The sequence below is a fragment of the Eurosta solidaginis genome, chromosome 4, assembly GCF_040869045.1.
Source record: "Eurosta solidaginis isolate ZX-2024a chromosome 4, ASM4086904v1, whole genome shotgun sequence".
In the NCBI taxonomy this organism is placed as follows: Eukaryota; Metazoa; Arthropoda; class Insecta; order Diptera; family Tephritidae; genus Eurosta; species Eurosta solidaginis.
The window spans coordinates 231,265,787-231,281,912 of record NC_090322.1 but is presented as its reverse complement, the minus strand read 5'-3'; the positions used below and the strand labels follow the sequence as shown (position 1 = coordinate 231,281,912).

The 16,126-nt window shown below is 33.8% G+C and overlaps 1 protein-coding gene across 3 annotated transcripts in view; it reads left to right on the top strand.

The window, feature by feature from the left end:
- The window catches only part of shakB (shaking B), an 840,660-nt gene that overhangs the window by 679,978 nt on the left and 144,556 nt on the right, over positions 1-16,126 (top strand). For 2 of the 3 annotated variants that reach the window (XM_067785020.1, XM_067785019.1), the window contains 2 exons: positions 11,941-12,074; positions 14,399-14,588. In XM_067785020.1, coding sequence (XP_067641121.1) covers positions 11,941-12,074; positions 14,399-14,588 — 324 coding nt within the window. The remainder of the gene's footprint in view (positions 1-11,940; positions 12,075-14,398; positions 14,589-16,126) is intronic. The other variant, XM_067785027.1, reaches the window with a different exon arrangement.

The window sequence follows — 16,126 nt, the reverse complement described above, 5'->3', positions numbered from 1 at the left end:
GAAACTTATGCATGCGCCTTACCAACTCCTCGCCGGCGTCTTTGTATAGCTTCCTTGTTGTTTTTTAATATGATTATTTCTATTCGGATTTGGTAAAAATTATGTGGGAGGACATTAATTCCACCATCATCGGTTGCGGGGTCGGGTTCATCATCCCTAGGCAGTACATTGCTTTCTCCATTAAGGAGAAGTGAAATCTGAACTTTCTGAACGTGAAAGCTGAACTTTCCGACCGTGGTCCAAAAACACATTCTTTGCTCACACTGGCGTTTAAAATCGCAAAGCATGACTTTTATATCATGGCTAGGGCAGCGATCGTATGTGCTTTCTAAGCGTTATGCGTCTTTCTCATCCATCGGTGCGTGACCACAAGTGATTGATATATTAAAAGAATTCGGTTCGGCGTCAGTACTTGGCAACAAAGTCTCACCCCCACCACGAATTCAACACCAAAACTTCGCTTATTTTCATAGCCACTTCTGTAAATATGTCAATTTTGAATTTTCTTCTTTCCTCGGTCGGCTTTTGCCCTCACGTTGACATCAATCCACCAATCTGCATAAAGGGACTGGCATTGCCGGTGCATACCCTCAAATCATAGTCCTTGTAATGTACTTACATTAATCAATTGGTACATGCTTGACGAGAAGTTCGATAAGAATATCACCAAGGTTGCAGCCGTGGTATGTAGAACGAGTAGCAATTATGTGTTTCAAGATGATCATTAGATATAAACAAGTAAGGAAAGCTAAGTTCGGTTCTAACTCAGCTGAGAGCTCTGGAGACAAAATAAGGGAAAATAACCAGGTAGTAAAACGAACCTAGGGTAACCCTGGAATGTGTTTGTATGACATGGGTATCAAATGGAAGGTAGTAAAAAGCATTTTAGAAGGGACTGGGCCATAGTTCTATAGGTGGACGCCTTTTCGAGATATCGCCATAAAGGTGGACCAGGGGTGACTCTAGAATGTTTTTGTATGATATGGGTATCAAATAAAAGGTGGTAATGAGTATTTTAATAGTTGTATATGTAAAGGCGTTTTCTAGAAATCGACCAAAATGTGGACCAGGGTGACCCAGAACATCATCTGTCTGGTACCACTAAATTATTTATATATGTAATACCACAAACAGTATTCCTTCCATGATTCCAAGGGCTTTCGATTTCGCCCTGCAGAACTTTTTCATTTTCTTCTACTTAATATGGTAGGTGTCACACCCATTTTACAAAGTTTTTTCCAAAGTTATATTTTACGTCAAAAAACTAATCCAATCACCATGTTTCATCCCTTTTTTCGTATTTGGTATAGAATTATGGGATTTTTTTCATTTTTCGAAATTTTCGATATCCAAAAAGTGGGCGTGGTCACAGTCAGATTTTGCCCATTTTTAATACCAAGATAAAGCGAGCTCAGATAAGTACGTGAACTAAGTTTAGTAAAGATATATCGATTTTTGCTCAAGTTATCATGTTAACGGCCGAGCGGAAGGACGACCGGTCGACTATGTATAAAACTGGGCGTGGCTTCCACCGATTTCGCCCATTTTCACAGAAAACAGTTATGGTCATAAAGTGTATGCCTATACCAAATTTCACAAGGATTGATAAGTTTTTGTTCGATTTATGGCATTAAAGTATTATAGACGAATTAAATTAAAAAAGGCGGTGCCACGCCCATTTTGAAATTTTCTCTTATTTTTGTATTTTGTTGCACCATATCGTTGCTGGAGTTGAATGTTGACATAATTTACTTATATACTGTAAAGATATTAAATTTTTTGTTAAAATTTGACTTAAAAAACTTTTGTTTTTTAAGTGGGCATGTTTGTCATCCGATTTTGCTAATTTTTATTTAGCGCACATTTAGTAATAGGAGTAACGTTCCTGCCAAATTTCATCACGATATCTTCAACGACTGCCACATTACAGCTTGCAAAACTTTTAAATTACCTTCTTTTAAAAGTCTGTTTTCCAAAATTATACCAATTTTCTATTCTGCGTCATAAGGTCAACTCACCTACCAAATTTCATCGCTTTATCCGTCTTGGGTAATGAATTATCGAACTTCTTCGGTTTTTCGAAATTTTCGATACCGAAAAAGTGGGCGTGGTTATCGTCCGATTTTCATTTCCTTTCGTTACGTTGCTCGAGAAATGTAGTGATGGCTTTTATTGACATCGATTAATAAGTGTAGAACAATAAGATGCGTTCGTAAATATAGGTAATAAAATATTAAATTCATGAGTAATATAATGAAATAAAGGCCCCATTACACGCCCCCTTACAATTGGAAAATTTCTTTAGTATATTGAAAAATCTTTTATATAATGCCGATTAATAATTTTGATGAAAATTCAAATACACTTATTAGTATTTAAAATTGGTATTATTTGTAATTCATATTTCTTATGAAATTTTTCTTCTTATGTTTCTTTACTTACAATGCAAAATATTTATCTTGTCAAAGTTTAAATAAATGTATTGATATTCAAATATAAAATTGATATTATTTGAATTGTTAGTTGTACTGTATGTTAAATGTTTTAATTAGTTTTTGGTAAAGATATTGCTGAAACCAACAATATTTTTGAGCAACGTACTGAAAGATTGGTAGTGAGTTTTTCTTTTATATGATTGGTTACAAAGATCTGGACATCCAGGCTATTAATTCCACATCCAACTACAACAACTTTCGATGATATTTTTATCGCGCATCTTGTTAAACAAGACTATATTGGATATTCCATACCAAGAACATAAATTGATTCATGTAAGTACATCACACTCCTCATCAGTAAAGGGTCATCTAGAAGACTCTCAACTCAAGCTTATATCCATCAGTTTGTCCCATATATTGTCAATCTAGTAAAAAAAGACACTTCGAGTAAAAAATTCTAATCGAGGGGCTGTCTTTTAACTTATGACTTGAGCCAAGTCTAGAAATTCAATTTTGATGAGGTTTTGGTTTTATTGGTTTTATCAAATGTGAAATAATTTGTTACATCAAAGCGCCCAGTTGTAACTTGTCACACCCGTCACAAACGAAAATTGTCTTATATTTTTTCTTTGCAAAATGTACCAAAAAGCACATGGTTCATCTAGTTTTAAAAATATTTCAATAGGTTTTCTGAAATTGGGAAGTAAATTCATCCAGACGCTTGATTTCGTAGTCCCACCAGTCACACCAGGAGAATGATATTTTGCTCGTAAAAATTACGCACCTAAGTTTAATAGCTTCCTAGTTTCGTGTCAAATATTTAAAACGCAAAGTCTTACTACAAGATCGTTCTATAAAAACCTTATTCCTAGTCAGCTAAAAAACCTTTACTACAGTAAAAGCTCAATAAGTAGACAATAAGCAAATATGTATGTAGATATGTATTTAGTAAGTATAAGGCACCATCATTACATTCAAATATTGCGTGTTGCTGAGTGTTAGATTTCATTAGATATTTTCATTTCATATATGTATTTATATAATTTCATTTCTAATTTATTTCAATTTTTTTCTATCTTAAATTATATCTATTTGTAATTCTTTCTTCTCACTTCGCTTCACTCAATCACTCTCAGTCACAACTTTCACTGTCACTGAACTCACTGATTAATGAATAAATAAAACAAAAACCGCTATTCAATAAAAGTAATTCGCTCACTAACTCACTTCAAATCAAGCCAAATTTTTCTCAAGTCACCAACAAAAATAACAAAAACAAATAAAATAGTACTCACAATTTTCTCAAAACTTTTATGTATGTAATTCAATGCCACTAATCACTTCTTTACTTCAACCAACTTAAATACTTTTTGGATAACTTTAAGTCACCCTTAATTTGTGATCAACTATCACGCTCACTTGAATCACATGAATCACTTGGATCACATGAATCACATGAATCACTTGAATCACATGAACCAATTGAATCACTGAAATTGAATCACCACTTCACTTTTCACTCCTCACTGCTCACCGCTCACTTTTCACATTCAAATCACAAGTACAATTTGAAATCACATTTAATTAAAAAAAAGTTGAAAAAAATTTAAATCTGCTAACTAACTTTCACCAATAAACCAAATAAAAAAAAATATTAAAAATAGTGTTTTTTATTATTATCGAAATTTCATAGTTGTAATTCATTTTGATTGAATTTATTTATTTGACATGATGCATATGGCAAATATCAACTGGTATCAAAAAGAAGAAAATTATAAAATATCGATTCAGTGGTCATCGTTATTCATGATACAAAAATGAAAACATCCAATCTACTAGAAACTTTAAATTTGAGTCATTCGTTAGCATTTTAACGTAAAATTTCACATCAACAACAGTAGTCGAAATAAAAATATATCTTTAGTTTTCTTGAAGTCAGTTGCATTTGAATATGAAACAAAATTATTAAAAATAATTACCTTCAAAGCTGCATCGAACAGAGTCTAGTTTATGTTAATTGAGCATTGTAAGCCTTTAAAATCCTGTGGTAAGCATTTTTTCTGGCGGCAGCTGTTTGCATTAAAAAATTAAAATTTGCTGGCAAATTTTACGAGCTATATTTTTGAGATTTGGTATTCATAGAAATATTGATATGTATTTATTTATATTGTAAGGAATCTTGTGAATTTTTGAAAAATTTTCGTCTTCTGTTATCCGAATCTCTGAACCGTCGAATAAATACACTGAAATCTTCAGTATATCAAAATCTCTTTATAAACAACACTACTCTGGTAGTAGAACTTCAAAATGTATTCGATTACTGCTCTTATAGCGTGTTAAAATCAAACCGAGTAAACATTTCAACATTTATGCTATCAGCTTCCCCGTTTGCCTATTTCTCTCAAGGTCTAGACCAGGGGTCACCAAAATTAAAATTTGGCTGTATTGGTAAGATGAAAATTTTCTTAGTGGTAATTTAGTCTTTGATCAACGAGTAGCGAAGCAAGATGTATACACAAATGTTGAAGAAAATACATGTAGGGTGCGTGCTCCTTTTAATTTTTTCTACAAATTGTCGGGACGGAAACTACATGTTCTATGCCGACACGCATTTTTACTAACATTAAATAAAAAACAATTTGCAAATATGCTATAAAAATATTATCTTATTGCTTGAGTGTAGCAAAAAATTTAAAAAAAAATATATTGCTAATATTAAAAAATTAAAACATTGTTTGTTGTATGCGCAAATAAACAATAGCCCTACCCGATGTTGCTTTTCTGCTTGTTCAGCGACTACTAAACTAAATAACAAAATAAGCCAAATGAGCGCTAATAATTATTTTACCCGCTGGCGACCTCTGGTGCAGAATTTTCGCGAGCAACCTTCTCGATTAGATGCGGTTCAAATTCGCTGTTATCTACTATGCCTATGTGCAAGTAATATAGATAGCTGCTGTTTACGTTTGTGCGTAGCTATTTGCTGTCTCATCTGTTTACACTGCTGTTTTAGTTGTGCAGTATTTTATAACTATCGATATAGTGATGTGTCGGAATTGCTAATATCCGCCCTTATGTGCATTTATTTATATATATATATTGATATTAACATACATAAATACCTCACACCGCCTTTGAGATCGTCGTCGTAATTTTCGGTACCAATTTAAGAGAGCAATTGCTGGGATGTACAAAAAAATAACAAATATAATCAACATCATTATTTCTGTGGCCAAAGCCTGTGTGTAAAATAACACCATCGAAAGGTAAACATAAAGGCAGAAATCGGGACACGGGAACGCTATGCTTCTCTCTGTCTACAAAGTATTCCTGATATTATTTGTATGTATATGAGTTATGATGTTGATGATTGTGCTTCACTTTACAGAAAAGGGCTATTTAATATCGAACATCGAGTTAACTGTACATCCGTGAATGCTCTGCTGAGAAACGAATTTTGTTTTACACGAGAAAAGGTGAATCTTTTAACATTATTTTACTCTAAACGACTACAATATCTATTTGTGAAAAGTCATTCGTTCATCCCCGTTCGATTTTTCATTCAAAACTTCGAAGAGGCCCTTTCCAATCCATACGGAACTGATGACGTCACTAAGCGTTATTGTCAAAGAAGTTTCATAAGAAATTCAAAATCCTATAAAACAGCATACAGGCAACTAATTTTCGTGCTGACAAAAACTGCTTTTAAGTCGACGAAGGTTTGGTACATATCGGTTCTGTGTCGAGGTTGTACTGCAGGATTTGTACTATTTGAGAAATATTAGGCTTTTCAGGTCTGCAGAAGCAACAATAATAAAAACCGGTTCATTAAATTCTCACTTGGGTTTCGCACAAAACACGACTAAAAACGTTACCATATTTACATTCAGTCAGCTTGCTTCGTTGCTCGTTGATCAACGACTAAACTAATGGTCGGCGAACAGTGGTACAATTGTACGCACTCAACTCTCACGTATTCTTATTCTCTTTCATTTAGTAGCCGCTGAGCACTTGCTCGCAATGTTGACGAATGTTGTCCATATTTCACTATTTTCCAGCCATTGATCTCAAACGATCTGCGCTTGTTGCTTGCTAAAAATAAGCGAGTGAGCAACACAAAACGATGCACCAAGTGATTTGCGCGACCATAGCACTTTCACTAACACAGCTGCATTTTCATCTTGCCGACGTCTGCACTAAACTACTATCACAACGATCGTAATATCTTGCTAACACAATCACAGTTTCAGTTTTGATGAGACTTGCCTTAAGATGTGCGTATCTCTTTAATGCGGCAGTTACTCACGAACGTACGTACCAAAAACGTGTCAGCTGACACGATCTATCTTATGAGTGTGCAATGTAAACGAAAACTCACCGACGTGCTACGCCCGTACGTACGTAGCCCGGAACGTAGAAATCACAACAATTTTGATTTTTTCCGTAAGAACGTGTCAGCTGATCGCTCTCTCACTAGACAGAGTTGCCTAGTAAACTTTTGCGCGCTAATTTTTGACCGTTTGCAATTTTATGCAAAAACACCTAATTAAAGTTTGAAAAATTGTGAAAATAATTCGAAATAATTATGTAAAAGTGCTGATTATAATTATGTAATCTATTTATACTTATTTAATATGTATTCCGGCCTTTTACAATATCAAAAATTAAACTGGAAAAAGTTGATGTTTCCATAAGCATACATGCAAAATGGTCAATGGCAACAGTGCTTATCTGTAAACAATACACACACAAATATGTTATGTACATGTACACAGACGCACACATTGATTCCTACGGGCTTGAGAGTTCGGTCAAACGTGCTTCGTACGACAAACGTCCTTACGTACGGCACACGTCGGTGGGTAACTGCCGCATAACTCTTGTGTCCCGATAACTTTCACATGCGCAGCGTGTTTTTACACTCGAACGAAGCATTGTCCAGTAAGCAGTCTCCTTGTCTGCGTGGTATTGATGTCAACTTTTGAGAGCAGTTACTCTAAAATAGAGTTGTAATTATAGGCTATCGAGTTATTTTTTTTTAGAAGTTTTTATCTGCAATAGTACCATAATGAACCTTCCAGCCAATCATTGCTGCCGTAACAAACAACAAATGCTTATCACAAAAATTTATCTTATATTGCATATTGTATGCCCTCATCTTTAAATTTAAATTTTTAAATGCAGCTGATAATCATCCTTACATTCGCGCAACGTCGATAACTTAAAACATACCAATTATTCGAGAAGAAAATTTGCATTCCTATGATCGCACATTATTCTCATAACATTCACAAGAAAGTCTTTTTTATCGCCTACATATTTAAGTATTTACAATACTACATACATAATTTTCAACGCGTTTTGAAGTACATATGTATTAAATGCTAAAAATTTTCAGGTACATTTTGTTTAAATTAAACAACAAAAAAGTTATTACATATAAAATTCAATTACATATAAAATTCAAAACAAGTATTTTTTTGTAATTTTATATCATTTTATCTTGTGTCTTCATACACATATTTAGATTATAACTAATTGGTAAAAAAAATAAAAATTTTATGTAAGTAATTAATTTTTTTGTCCGCAAATCGTAGTATCGTGAACTATAAAAATTAAAAATATTTTTTAATGACATTTATTTTCAATAATAAAATTTGTTTCATCAAATTGTGTGAAAACAATTGGATTAGTACGACAATACGAAAAAAAATCAACAGTAAAATAAAATGCATACACATACATATATAGTTATATACAGATATATTGCTGAAGGTATGTAAATGTTAACACGCAAAGAATGTATGTAGTATAACGAATATATACCTTTGACCTCAACATTTAGAATAATTATGCAACGTAAAATATAGATAAACATACATATATACCCAATTAAAAGTACTTTTTCTCAATAACAGCAAAACAAGCAATGATGAAGTAAATAAAGCTTTAAAAGCTTAAAATAAGTAAATTTTTTTTTTTAGCAAACCATCACACGCGTATGGAGCTTTCTTACATATACTCTGCAAAGACAATACAAAAGCTTGTTAACATGCAAACAAATTTCCCTCGCTCGAATAATATTTTACTCGACGTTCAGCATCTGAACCAAAAGATTTTTTGCTGCTGGTTTAAACGCTGAAGAGTTGTATATGTATTACGTATAGAGTCTAAAATTGAAAGTGGTTTATGTTTTATTTAATAGCAAAACAGTAACAGGCATCGTATATTCTATTAGGTTTCTTCATCAACTTAAACCGTTATTTTAAAGCACTCTAAACGTTTTCGGGTATAGCGAAGCTTTTACCACATACGAATTTTGTGAATGTATAATTGTGCTCATCACTGATATATTCCGCCATTAGTCGCACTAGTTTCAAGCTAGCGTAGAACTAGTATCTCATTTAAAGCCAATACTACTTGTAATTCTGAAAACCGTGATCAACCCTCAGACATCTATTTACGCCGCGCAAGAAGACTGTCGTAAGTACTGTTCCACAGATTGATGCCCAGTAACGAGCCCTGTATTGCTCCGTCTAATAACATAACCGTTCTTTGACCGAAAGTGGTTTCGTACGTCCTCTATACTTCCATCAGGTATTGAGTTACCCTGAAATAGGGTTTTTATACCCCAACTATATCGTCTTACCATGTTGGCCTCAATCTGAAGAGCAATACTAGTGGTCTGGGTGGGGATCAGTCTTGGCTTTCTCGACTTTATTTATCACCTCTGTAATGGCGTCTATTGCAGAGTGACTTTTCCGGAAGCCATTTCGTCGTTGAGAAAGTCCTTCCCTCATCCTCTATTACTCACGTGAGACGTTGCTTCAGGAAGGATCTTCATCAGTTTTCCTGCGTTATCCATCGTATATAGCGTGCGGAATAACGATGAAGAATTGAAGTCCCCTTTGCCCTTCGTAATAAAAACTGACCGTGCTTTGTTCAATCTGGTGGAGAAAATTCTTGCTTCAAAACATTTGTTGTACATGTGCAACACAGGTTCTGGGCAGATATTTGCAGTTAACCTGGCGCTTTTCTAGGATTCATGCTGCGCAGGGCCATTTTTATCTCTTCTTCGTGCAATGAAGCCATGTTGTGGCGTTCTTCTGTGATGTGCCCATAGTCTCTGCGGGGGTTGAATGAGAAACAGAACGTCAGCTATGTGTCTCATATTTTCGTCGTGGAATTTTTTCATTACTATTGTACATCCTTACCCCCAAATATCACGATCCACTTCCTTGCAAAACACTTTCCAGCATCAAAGTTTGCTTTGCTTGATGGTAGCCCCGATACCTTTCTTTGCTCATTTGTATGCTCCCGAAAATTCTAGAGCTTCTGGCCTGCGCAAGTATCCAAGTAGTTAGATTAATCCTATTGGAACTCAATTTAATTCAGGTTTTTGGTTATATCAAAGGTGCAAAATAATTTGTTGCATCGTAGTGACGAGTTTAAATTTATTCACACATTATGCGCTCATACTCGTACTGTGATTTGTCCTACCCGTCACAAGCTTAAAGGTGCTAATTTTTTTTTTTTTTTTTTTTTTTTTTTTGTAAAATGCAGACCTAAATTCAATAGTTAATTATTTTCATATTCAACAAATATTCGCCTTCAATAGATAAAATTTTGAAAATTTTTAGATTACTGAAAAGAATTTACTTAAATTTGTGTCAAAGTCAAGTAAAAATATCCCACCCGTGACTTTGAAATACCCCTGAAGCAAAACTTGCTGGAAAATGCAAAAAAAACTTCTTTATACTAACTTTTGTATACCGCGATAATAATTCTTCTCATTACAAATTTCTCTGTGGAGCACATGAGAAATAGATTATTTTTTGGTAATTATCTACTGAATAATTTTATTTAAATTGTTTTTTTTTTTTTCTTGGGCGTTGTGGCAGCGCTCTGACGTCAAGTGGCCAGATGAAAGCAGAGTTAACCTTTCCTCAATATTTTTTCTTAATTTTTTTTTTTAATTTTTCTTTATTTATTTTTTTTTTTTTCAAGGACGTTACAGTGATTCAATGAAATAAAGCTTATCCTGTGACTAGTGAAATAGTTACATTTAGTTTGTCTATTTAAATTTTTTTTTTATTAAAATTTTTTTTTTTATTTCCATTTTTTTTTTTTTTTTTTTGTTAAGGTGGTTTAATCAAATTTATTAACAATTCAAATTTCGTTTGCGAATTCTCCTTTCATCTGCCAGCATAAAAAGATTACTTTAAAATTACAATTAAAATTACATTACTCATATTGTATTTGTAATATTATTGCCAGAGTACGTTTTGCTCTTACCTCATCATTGTGCTTGTGTTTTACACAGTCAAAAAAAAAAAAAAAAAATTAACACAAATAACTAGGAAAAACACAAAACGCATTGTTATTATCAAAGTATCGGGTAGTCAGTAATTATTACGATTCCTGTTATTAAGTAATGTAATTGTAATTATTCTATGTATTAATGAAGTACGTATTTACCTGTTGAAATTATTGAAACAAGAATATTACAAATATTTGATAACGGCGCAGTCGTATTATTAATTTAATATATTTAATATAAACTTTTCTCATTTTATTTAAAATATTTTAAAATTTTTTGTTTGAAACATTGCATTTCATTCATTTAAAAGAAATCAAAAGTATTCGCTTAATAACATAAATTCTTTTTTATATTTCGCAAAAAAACCAAAATTCTTTTATCTCAATCCTACACCAACTATCCAATACAACCGTCCGACTCCGACTCCAACTTCGTCTCCTTCACGGACACGAACACCAAATCAACTCAACTATCGTCTGCATACTACGCGTATATCATATGCTTGTGCTATGATATCACTATATTGGTGCTAAATTTTGCTAATTGGGGGCCGTAAACAAATCAAAAAAAAAAAAAAAAAAAATCATGAAATGAAATCAAACGAATTGCAACGAACCGTAAACACCTATTGAAATTGTTAAATGAAATTAAAATTGAAATCGATAACGCAATGAATTCCAACACTACTACGCATACCATAATGAAATATACAACAAAAAAATAAAAAAAAAAAAAATGGTTGATTTTACCTATTATTTGCCTCCATTACTGTGTTACTGCCACTATCGTCGCTACTTCCGCCTCCATCTGCGCTGCGGCTGTGCGCCCACGTTGCGACTGCGCGTCACTCTGTACCACCAATGCATGCGCTTGTGTGCGCGTATATCGTCACGGTGGTGCGCTCGCTGGAAACTGGACTTTGCTGCTGCTGCTGTTGATGATGTCAACAACGTTTTTTTTGTCTTGTGTTTTATGTTTTTACTTTTTACAACAATATTGACTTCATCGCACGCCGCAACATCCATCGTATGATGATAATGATGATGATGATGATAAATGCAATTGCAATTACCATTGCCCGCCATTGTGATTGCGATTGGAATATATGGAATAATCGTTTGGGTTAATCGTTTGCATTTGAAATGCCTTATACGAAATGCAAAATGCAAAAACAAAAAATAGGTGTCTCATGTCAAAATCGATTCACCTGTTTTTCGCCTACACACAAATGCAACTGTTATTTTACTAATAACATTCTCGATCGCTGTTACGACGCGGCAGTACGTAGGAAATCCCATAGACTGTGTACATACAAGGTAGGCTTTTTTTCCGGACGCTTTTATGCACTGCATATATCCAAATAGATGTATGTATGTATTGCCTGCCCTTAGACAAAAAAGTTCAAGAAAGTAGTAAATCATGCACATTTCCTCAGCCTAATGCATACACATAACAAAAAAATATTTACTTCAAACTTTAGGCTGTCCTTTATTTCCGAAGAAATTTTATTTTTTTGCTACTTGAAGCAGTGCACTCTTTATGCGCTCCCATAGGTGGGTTCGGATAAGAATACCTTCTTGGCCCGAGCATCATTTTTCATTGGCATAACATGGTCTAGCCAGCCAAATTCGCTGAACTACTTTGGATTCTACATAAAGCTCGTACAACTCATTATTAAATCTTCTTCTTTACTCGCCATCGCCAACGCGAAGGGATCGGTAACTCCTTCGAAGAACTTTTATCTCGAACACTCCCAGAGCCGCACCATATAGCAGGTCGGGCACGATAAGTGACTTGTAGAGCATGATTTTCGTTTGCCGATAAAGTACTTTACTTTTCAATGGCCTTCCTAGTCCAAAGTTGAAGTTATTAGCTAGAATGCTTTTTCGTTGGATATCAGACCTGATGTCGTTGGTGTTAATGCTGGTTCCCATATAAACGAAGCCCTTTACTATTTCAAAATATGGCTAACAGCAATGACGTAGTTGCAAAGGCGCAAATGCGCTGACCCTTTGACAGCAGATATTTCGTTTTGTCTTCATTTACCATCAAACCCATGTATAAAATAAGAAAAACTTTCGGCACGAGTGTTCAGGCTGATGATGTCGATGTCGTCAGTATACGACAGTAAACGCTCTTAGAATATTATTCCAGAGCGGTTAAATTCTGCTGCTAGTATAATTTTTTCCAATATCAAATTAAACAAATCGCACGACCTGTGGTCTTTACCAATTCTGACTGAGCTGATGGTGTTTCTCTACGTCATTTTGCAAAGCCGTATATGTTTTGCGGAAAAACCAAATTCAAACACAGCGGCATACAGGCAGCTCTTTTCGTGCTGTGGAAAGTGTCTTCAAAATCGACGAAGAAGTGATGTGTCTCGACACTCAGGATATATAAGGTCTGCAGCAGCACTGATAAGATCAAATAAGCCGATTCACGGTAGGCTTAAATCTTTCGCACAATACGCTTGACAGAACTTTATATGCGATATTAAGAAGACTGGTTCCGCAATAGTTGGCACAGTTTGCAGTATACCTCTACTTGTGTACTGGTCAAAGAACATTTATATACCCGCCGCCGTATTTAAATAGCTCCGCAGGCAATTCATCAGCGCCCGCGGCCTTATTGTTTTTAATCTGGTTATTTTATTATTACTATTTTTATTACTGCTGTCTCCACTAAGGAGGGGAGAGAAGTGTTCCCACCATAATCTAACTACTCTTTGAACATTGGTTATCAGATCGCCGTTTTAGTTCTCACAGGAGTTGGCCCCCGACTTGAAACCTTCCGTCTGTCGTTGAACTTTTTGCTGAAGTTGACTGGCGTTATTCCTGGTTACTAACATCTCAAGCTCCTCGCACTCACGCCTCTCTACCTCTTCCTTTTTCCTCCTGTATAAGCGTCTCACTTCTTTTCAAATCTTTTCCTGTCATTCAAAATAAATAAAATAAACAAATTTAGACAAACACCTTACCGTGTAGCCCACAAAATCTTTGTGCCTTAACTGTTCTGGATTCTTTGGTAAAAACCATTTAGAAATAATGCGAAAAAAATTAAACTGCAGCAAACAAAGTAAAAAAGTAGGAAATAAAGGACACCCTAATGTAGAAGTTGATGCAAACTTGAAAATAACACGACATTGAACGCTATATTAATTTCATGAAATATAGGTATCCACTTTTTAATAGTTTATATTTATGTATTATATATATGTATTTACCAACTTCTTTTTATCTATATAGTAAATGCTTTAACTAATATTTTCAATTTAAGCACATACAACTCTTAAAACTATTTGCTCAAAAAAGAAAACCTATTATAAATATATACATACATACACCCTTCTCAAATCTTTAACACCCGTTACATGTAATGTCACCTCTTACCAAGATTTCGAAAAGTAATAAATGTTGCCACCGCATTTATTTTCAAAATTCAAATATAGTGGTCGGGCCACCACATTTATTGCTTTACCAAAATCTAATATCGTACAGACAAATTGTTTTGTGATCCCCCGCCTGCCCTACTGCACGTTTGTGACTCACTTGTGCCATTTTTTATACTAAATGTGTTAATTGCTGTTTTTCTTTCGTTGATGTCTTTTACTTATTGTTGTTGCTGCTCTTACGTTATGCAGAGACATTCCGGAAGATGTTCTTAATACATATTGTTGGATACATTCGACATATACAGTGGTAGACGCTTTCATGAAGAAGCAAGGTTCCGAGGTGCCTTTTCCTGGGGTTCATAATTCACAGGGACGTGGACCTCTAACGATAAAGCATACAAAATATTATCAATGGGTGGCGTTTACACTATTTTTTCAGGTGAGTTTGATATTATTTTTTTTATTTTTTATTTTATTCTTATTTGTTATTAATATATATGTGTGTATATTAAAATATATGTATATTTTATATAGATCCAACAGTTTTTGAATAATTTGGATTGGAATGTGCTGAAATAGGGATTGTTTTAAATCCTGAAAAATATAAAGTTGGAGCTTAAATATTTTTCTTCACTTTTCAAATTGAAATTGCGTCAAAACTACAATTCTTGGTTTTCCCTAGCTCAAATTTGATCACAAACTATAAAGTGACAGGTGACCAGTTATTTCATATGCTATGGAATTATTTAATGATGGGAATCCATTTGGAAAACGTTAGTAAATTTTCAATATGCTAGCGAATGAAATTCAAATGTCAAATTTGCCATACCGTTGGGCAACTATCGTTTTCACTTATTGGTCTATTTAATTGTCACTTTGTATTCAAAATTTTGGCAACCTTGATAAATGTCAATTTCCGAGATCTTTACAAAACTTGTAAGGAGGTTACATAAAAATTTTTTCGCTACCTTAATGTATGTTATTTTCCGAGATCTAGAGAGGAGGAAAGGTACGAAATATAAAGCTTATAAAGACCGTCCCTAAATTTTAAGTTTAGATAAGTTAAGAGATCTCGAAAATATAGGATCTTATGCTTGGTTTTCCTTAGGTCAAATTTGACCACAAACTTAGCAACGTCAAAGAAAATGGCCTTTCATACAACATGGAATGTGATTGTGTTCGTGGAAAATTGTCATTCAAATTTCATTTGCTGACATGTGGCCAATTTATTTTCGTTTGCCAACAAGCCTCCCACCAATTAAAATTTTGCCATGGCTTATGACCATACACTACCTTATCGACTTAGATTCAGTAATGTGACATACTGGAAACGACTTTGATCCCAACTGACCAGCAGCTAAGCTTGAGGCAATTTTTATGTCAACTATTTTGACGTAATGAAAACCAAGCACTAAGTTGGGTGAGAGTTGGCATACAATAATTATATTTATTACTTTTAATTGGATAAACTTTTTAGTTTCTTCGTATATTTGTTTTGATTGCTGTGGTCGTTTTAACACCGTCGTTTTTGCATAGTTAGGCGAAGAAAACACTTTTAAGCGGCTAGAAGCTCGTTCGTCGGACAAAGCTATACGAGAAGGACTTCAAACAGCAAAAGGGAATTAGAAAAAAATATAGTTTATCAAAAGAAATACAGCAACATATCTTTAAAAATTTAAAGCTTAAGATAAAAAAGGTAAAAATTTGTTTTATATTCCGAATATCTTAAATTTTGCAACCAAAAAAGCAGTAAATCAATTTTTCAAGGCAACAAAGCAGTATAAAATAAATATTAACGGTTTCATTCTCTGAAAAATGGTTTGTACACAGAAATATTATATTTTAACTTAAAATACTATTTTAATAAAGTTTTACTGTACAATTGATTCGAAAGTATAAAAGCAGTGTAAATCAAACTATTCTATGAAAACTAGAATAAAAAGGCACTAACTTTAATTTTAATGCTTATGGATTTAC